General features: G+C 38.0%; 1 protein-coding gene across 1 annotated transcript in view; it reads right to left on the bottom strand.

Moving 5' to 3' along the window:
- Positions 1–3,989: 3,989 nt before the first annotated feature.
- KCNB2 (potassium voltage-gated channel subfamily B member 2) overlaps positions 3,990–7,798 on the bottom strand; it is a 194,520-nt gene continuing 190,711 nt past the window's right edge. The window contains exon 3 of the mRNA XM_075023441.1: positions 3,990–6,399. Within this exon, the coding sequence (XP_074879542.1) occupies positions 4,237–6,399 (2,163 nt within the window). The 3' untranslated portion in view covers positions 3,990–4,236. The remainder of the gene's footprint in view (positions 6,400–7,798) is intronic.

The raw sequence follows: 7,798 nt of genomic DNA, 5'->3' as shown, positions 1-7,798 counted from the left end.
TAATGTTTGAATTTTGAGACCAATTTTGAAGTGAGGACACAGTGCATTAGATTGCTGCATGAGCACAGAGGGTCCTATGTTCTATACAATGAAGCGTTAAAAGGCCTTTTGTGTTTTTATTTAAAAAAGTGTACTTTATATAAATTCTGTAGTGCAATATCTTCCTACATCATGTTACATTCTTTGTTATATGCTTCCTCTGTAAACAGCTTTCCTGTATGAACTTCCTTTGCAGTTTGTGCGATATATTATTCCCCCCCCCCTAGATTTGGATTAATGTGGCTGTTTACTCAAAAATTGTTCTGATTACTCTGTGAACATCTTTTAAATGTGTACATTTGGTTTCATTATTGAAAAGGAATTAAACCTTTGATTAAGGATTCTGCAGTTAGTATAAAATATAAAAAATAGATTGATTGCAAAGCTATCTCCCTGAACAATCTTCATTTTCCAGCGATACAAAGAGTCAGACCCCTTTCAGATGCACAGGGGAGCCACATCATCCTAAGACTCCTTAAGTTGTTTTGATATTCCACAACTGTTGGAGACTGACTCCGGAACTCAAAAACAAACCTTCCTTTACTGTGGTGAATGGGTAATAAGTCTGAAATGGCTTCAAAGTTTTAGAAAAACAGAAAAATATACTCAGGTAATTTTGCATAATTTTCTAAATAGCAATTCATGATGAATGAAGTGATCCTGGACTGTGCTTCTTACACCTGCTGTACTGGAATGAAAGCTAGGCCAAGTCCTGCAATTGCTCAAGTAAATGTTTTAATTGGGAATTATACATGAGCTAGGTATTCAGGACTGGATACTGTGTATGCAGTCAAGACTGGAAAAACCAAATATCTAAACCTGTGCTTCTGGAAATGATATTCAGCATAGTCAAAAGTATATAATGAAATTATACCAAAAGCACTTGTAAATCTTGATCCTTTTGCTTCCAAGGTTTAAAAAAAATACATCATCTGTTAATAAAGAGAATTGCATTTCTTTTGCTTGTACCATTTCAAAATAAATGTGCTTCTCTGAAGACATTTAAAATATGGCAGTCAATAAGGGTCTGGTCTTTGCATCTGGTTTATATAGTTAAAGCTCCTGTTTGTTTTCATCAAGAGAGAGAGACTCTTGCCATCCTCATTTGTATTTCAGTCAGTCCCTTTTTCCGTCAGACTCCCATTGGTTTCAGGGGAAATTCATCTGCACAAGGATTGAGGCTTTGATTTTACCACTATTGAATTTTTAATTATTTTAATAGGGCAGAATCAGGTTTGCATAAAGTTTAGCTCAGGAGAGCTTAAGGAATCAAATCTCTGCTCCTGCAATACGTTCCCTATGGCTGGACTCCTCCCTTTCCACCAAGTGGCACAGATCTGAGGGGGCTTTTTCCAAAGCGTAAGGGTCACCTGGGAGAAAAAGCACACAGAAGGAACATGACACAGACCTCAGTCTTGCCAGAACAACATCATTATCTTGAATGGGATCTTTCTGTGGATCCAGAGCATGGGATCAGGTCCCACTGGGACTTAATTTGGTCTTCATTAGTTCACTAGGATGTAAAGGCAGATCAAACAGGCCCATGTGATTTCATAAAACTGCACATAGAAAATACAGACCAACACTTTAGGCATATAAAAATTGACTGGCATTTAGTTTTAGTCACTGAAAATATCTAGGAACTAAAAAATAAATATAGAAGATTAATGACTATAAAATACTCAAGAGCTAAGTTTTGGAACAGTGAGACACAACATGATTGAAAAATGTTAAGCAGAATGCCATATAAATAGGTGAAGCTGAATGAAGCAACAAGTTGCAATGAACTGCAACTAAGGACAAAAAAAATTCATTTCTATTTTGAGAATTAATGACCAGACATTGTTTGAAAAAAAAATAACGTTATAGTCCCAGTTTTTCAAATGACTGAAGAGACACCGCAACATTATCTTTTTATGGAAATATGGAAAACTTTTTTATTTTTTTTTTAACCCAAAGGATTGTGCTGTGCTCATTGTTTGGCCAGCCACCAGAATCCATATTTTGGGGCTTTTCAAACTTGCCTCTCTTCCACGGGCCAGACTTGAGCGAGGTCTGTGGCATCAGCCCAGCCATTTCAAGCAGAGGGCAATATTACAGCAAAAATGCTTGCTCTTTTACATTAAATGCATTAGGTACCTGACTTTTACTCATATAAGTGGCAGAAAATGACACATAAGTAAAAATTAACCTAGGTCCACTACAGGAGGTAGAAGCCTGCTGTTACAAACCATGCGTTGGTTGGTCTAAAGTGCTTTTAAGGTCTCCATTCTTGCTGTCTCCATGTCTTTGCAATGCTTGCTGTTACAGCACTGACCTGCAAGAAGCATTCTCCCCCTTCTGTGCATGGGGAAGTGAGAAGCCCCATCTCTGGCAACAAGCCCATGGAACTGATGCTACAATTTCTAAACACCTCCTGAGAATTTAACTGCTGGACCCTCTGGCTTTTAGCTTTGAGGCTGGGCTGCTGCTCTTACAAAACTGTTGTAAGGGAGTATCCAATTTCAGCAGAAATCAGAGGACAGCAAAAAAACCCCTGTATTTTGTTTTCCTGAAAAAAAAAAAAAAAAAAGAAAATTTTGTAGCACATTCCTGTGTAGCTGCATACTTTTGCTTATGATTAGGATTAATGAACTGAATAAACTTTATGACTGAGGGAATTAAAGCAATTTATAGGCTTCTTTATAGTATAGCATAGGAAGCTATTGGTGCTGGATAAAAAAATAATAGCTTTTTTCAGACAGTGGTTAGATGGCTACTTTGTAATGAAAGATGGTTCAACATCTTTCTTTTACAAAGCTGGAGAATATCAGAGAAACCAAAGATGCTTTGGCAGTTGCCAATGGAATGACTGACATTTCCCTTTAGTTAAATATAGGGGAAAGCCTATACTCGGCTTTTGGAACAGCCATGGGAGGATGGCTGGAGGCAAAGTTAGTGCGTCAGGTGATAACCTTCTGTCAGTCCAAATGATTGAACTGAAAAACACAGACAAGCTTCGGGGCATGGAAGACCTGTGGCAAGTCACATGTATTTGAAGCCTGTTTTTTCCAGCTATATGATTTGTGATAACAAAAGGTACTACTACCCCCTACAAAGCTTGTCTCTTATGTCCTTACACCGTAACGGCTTCAACAACGTTGCCATTATTGAAATATGGGCACTGCATGTAAAGAAAAGGGAAAGAGAGCTCAGAGATCATGTAGAAGGAAATACTGTTAAATCAAAGGAAAAAAGGATGTGAGTAATATTTTTTTTAATACCAAGTTACAAGAAATATTCAAAGAGATTGAGAACTTTTGGATATGTCTATATAGCCATTTGGCACTATTTATTGCCACAGAAATAACTATGTTTTTTTATTTTAAAATGGAACATATTTTTTCTTAGTTATGAAATGTTGGCAGTTTTCTATAAAAATATCAAATGCTTCAAGTTCTGGTCATTAAATCTTTGCTTTTCCTCACAGGATCATTAATTAAACTGACAAATGCAATAACTAAAGTTATGCAAATAAAAAATCATGATTTACAGCACAGATAAACTGAAATACTGTAGTCCTTAATTAACAGATATACGCATGAGCTTTTTAACAGAAAGCAAGATACGTGAGATGCTTTAAGTAGAAGTTGCAATTTTGCAACATAAGTCTGTACAAAACCTCCAGGCAGCATGCTGTGAAGGAAGTACCTGTGTCCCAGGAAATGCTTTTTCCATAAATCCTTGTTAACAGTAGCTTTCCCCCCAACCCCAAACTATTTACAAATATATGCATTTTGCAAGCTCAAAGCACCTTGTTTCATATCTTTATGAATGCATGCATTGACATTTCATCCTTTCATGTGCAAATTCTAAAATTCATTGTAACCAAGAAAACAAAAAAAGTTAAAAGAGTTCAAAATCTGTCTACAATCATAAGTGAAAGGATCAAAAATGTCAGATGTTGCAGAACACTAGCTCCTAACAGAGCTCTCTTTATTTTATTCACTGTTCTCGAGTCATTTTTTTCCTGTTTTTTTTCAGTTTGTTACAAAAAGCAGTCTTTTTTTTTAATTAAACAGTATTTAAACTAAACAACTCTTCATGCCATGCAAAAATAACATTTTATGCATTTTTTTTGAGGCTTTCCATGTTTTAGTTCATAGGCATTACTAACTGTGTTTTAAGAAAAGGTATTTTTATTGCTTTTGTAACTAGTCACATGCTAGTTTCACGTGTGGGACAGTAACCAGTTTCTCCTGGACTTGAATGAATTTCTGGGGCAAATAAATGGTTTTCCATTTTGTGACCTTCTTGGTTACTGTCTTGCTTCACCTCACCCACAGCATGGTAAATGTCTTGAGTACAGTTGTGACTCATGCTTTTAGGTGAAGAGCTGACCTGTGGCTCCTCTGTTAAGTGGTTGCCATCACTGTGTTTATCCCCACAGCAATTTGTCTTGATATCCTGTTGTTTTTCATGTTTTATACCATGTAACTCCATAAACTCTTCTTCTTCTCCAGTGTCTATTTCAGTGAAGCTCCTCCTCTCTTTGGAAGGGAAAGAGAAAATCTTCTGTTTGGGAAAGAGAGGGGATGATTTTTTAGCAGGTCCCTGACAAAGGGCTGACGCATCAGCACCAAGTAAAGGTCGCTCACCTTGGGGTGAGTTTTCTTCTAGGAGAATGGTGCTGATGTGCTGTGGGGTAGCCTGTGTGAAGTCTGCCCCTGCCGTTACTGGCAGCGGCCTTGCAGTGCTCGGTGGAGTTTGTGGAGCACCACCTCTATTGTCTTTAAAATTAACTTTAAGGGATCTAGATTTTAATGGGTTGCTACCTTTCAGGGAACTTTTGGGGCTTTCCATGGCAGTGTCAAAATGCAAATGACCATGCAAACCAGTTTGGGACCCACTGCCGTCACTGATAACAGCTCTGTCGATTGGATTATAGTCAAAGGTGACATCGGTTGGAGAAAACATTCTGTCTTTTGTGAATGGTATAAACTGAGAACTCCTTACTCTTTGGTTGTCTTCCAGGTTAACAGCATCAGCCGGAAATCTCATCTGCAAGTGAGAGCCAGGAAACAGAGAAAGGGGAGACCTCTCTGTTTCCGTGAAGTCAGTTGCACAACTGGCAAAACTGTCGATACTGGATGTGCTTCTCATGTCTGTTATGATGTCCGTAGGTCCAGTTGGCAACGGATCTCTCTGACCAGTAACTTCTTCCATTTCAATTTCTTCTTCATACATGGGTGGCTTTGCTGACTGGTCTTGGTAACCAGCATTAAGATTAGGCTGAGACTGAGTTTTAGTAATTTCATTATACAGCATCTCCAGTTTTTGGGCACTGAGGTGCTGTGGGCTGGAGGATGCTGCAGCATTGTTTAATTGCTCGTGGGAGTCTTGTTGACTAACTTCTTGGTATTTGTTCTCATAAGACTTGTTTGAGCTTGTTTCGGACATTGTCCTTCTGGCCCATTTCCACCGGCTTGGGGACAGGTGGTTGTCATCAGGTGTCTCCTTTGGATTGGCTGCTTCTCCAGGCTTACCTGAATCTACTGCTACGTCTATCATTTCCATACTGCGAGCAAAGGCATCTTTCAGGTTCATGGAAACAATACTGCCATTTCTTTTAGCTCGCTCAAGTGCTTCTCTTCTCTTAATTGCCTTCTCCTGTCTTTTTTGCTCCTTATAAAACTCTGAGAAATTGTTCACAATAATTGGTATGGGCAAGGCTATGACTAGGACTCCAGCAATACAGCAAAGTCCTCCAACTATTTTACCTAATAACGTCTTAGGATAAATGTCACCGTACCCTACAGTAGTCATAGTGATTGTTGCCCACCAGAATGATGCAGGGATACTGGTAAATTTTGTAGCATCCTCATCCTTTTCAGCAAAGAACACAAGACTCGAAAATATCATTATTCCCATGGCTAAAAATAATATCAACAAGCCCAATTCATTGTAACTGCGCCTGAGTGTAAAACCTAAAGACTGAAGTCCTGTTGAATGTCTGGCAAGCTTAAGAATCCTTAGGATCCTCATGATACGAAATATCTGAACCACACGTCTGACGTTTTGGAACTGCAGGACACTTTTATTGGACTCTGTGAGGAAAATGGTGACATAGTACGGCAAGATGGCCAGTAAGTCAATGACATTTAACGGGCCTTTGAAGAACTTCCACTTATTTGGTGAGGACAGAAAACGCAAAAGGTACTCCATGGTAAACCAAGCAATACACACAGCTTCAACGTGTGCTAGCTGAGGGTTGTCATTTGGCTGCCCAAATTCATCTATTTCTTGAAGCTCTGGTAGTGTGTTAAGAGACAAAGCAATAGTGGACAGTACGATGAACAGAATGGACACAATGGCCAAAATCTGTAAAACAAAATAAACAATGTTTTGGTTAGACTGATACAAGTGTATTTGTCAGGGCTTGCTTAAATCCTTTCAAATGTGCACGTGTCAAACTCAGAATGGTGGAAGCTGCTTTGGCTGCTGCATTCATTATTTTGTTTTAATGTTTTGATTTTTGCACAGAGAGAAAACATTACACTCACCTTAGACACAATCAAAACCTGATGGTTTTACTGCCTGCAGTAAGCCAATTTGTTTCAGAAAGCAAGCCATGACTTGTCTTACCATTTTTTGAAGTACAGTGGGAGGTGATATTTATTATTGCAGGTTACCAAGTGAAGGACATAAAGTTCCTGCTAATTTGCAGAACATTATTAATTTTCTGCATTAAATGTAATTATGTAAAACTTTACACAGTGTGGAGAAGTAATTGGGAAATACAATGTGTAAGCTGTCAATTTAGTACTACATAGTGCACACCTTCCTAGCCATGTGTAAATTTATGAGCCAAAAGTCAAAGTTAAGTAAAATAAACATGAAGCATTGTTCAGGAGACTAGTCCTGCTGAATTGTCATGTCTAGACCAATTTCAGGTGCTAAAAGAATCGAAGGTATTGGCCCTGAATTAGGTTGAGAGCAAGATGTTAAAAAGTAAGCAGTAGTATGAAGGTGAACCCAGGTTCTCATCATGATTAAAATGTGTAAGGAGACAAATGCTTCCTAGAAATAATGTTTCAATTTCTGTCTCAGGAGATGATAGGTTTTCTGAAATATTTTATTGTTCATTTTGATAAAGTTCAGGCACCTCTGTACCTCACAGCCTTCCATTTTGCCTGGAATAGCTGGCCATTCTCATTTACAGAACCAGTATTATGAGAAAAGAAATGAATCTATCAGAGAACCTAATGGTTTTACTACAACATTTAGTTATTTATACTCAAAGGAATATGGGCAGTTTTGAGATAGCATGTGAAGCATTAAAGTGATGCAAAAATTATTATAATACTTTACTTGGAAGAAATATATTGTTTTGGTTAGAAGTCCTAAGTAAATCCAGGTTTCTATTAGAAATACTAAAATAATTTTTTTTTTTTATTTTAAAGCTCAGTTTAAACTCATTCCTAAAAGCATTTGCTCTCATTTCTCAGAACTGGTACTGTTAAATCCATTTGGTGATGTTTGGTGTACTTCCAAGGACACACTAAGTCTGACAAAATTGCTGTAATACCCAAGAGTGAAATGCAGCTAAGCAGAATGCAGGTGTGATGAGTATATGGGGATAGATTGGCCACAGTGATGATAACAGCTCCAGAGATGGACAGGCCACCTCCCTCTAACTTTGAGAAAAATAGCAGCAAGCCTGTTTCAGCTAGAGGTTAGTAAGCACAGATTCAGCTCTCTAAGCACAAACTGAAATTGC

Source organism: Buteo buteo, chromosome 3 (genome assembly GCF_964188355.1).
Source record: "Buteo buteo chromosome 3, bButBut1.hap1.1, whole genome shotgun sequence".
NCBI lineage: Eukaryota > Metazoa > Chordata > Aves > Accipitriformes > Accipitridae > Buteo > Buteo buteo.
Note: the sequence above shows the minus strand (reverse complement) of the source record. Positions and strands in the feature narration are given on the sequence as shown.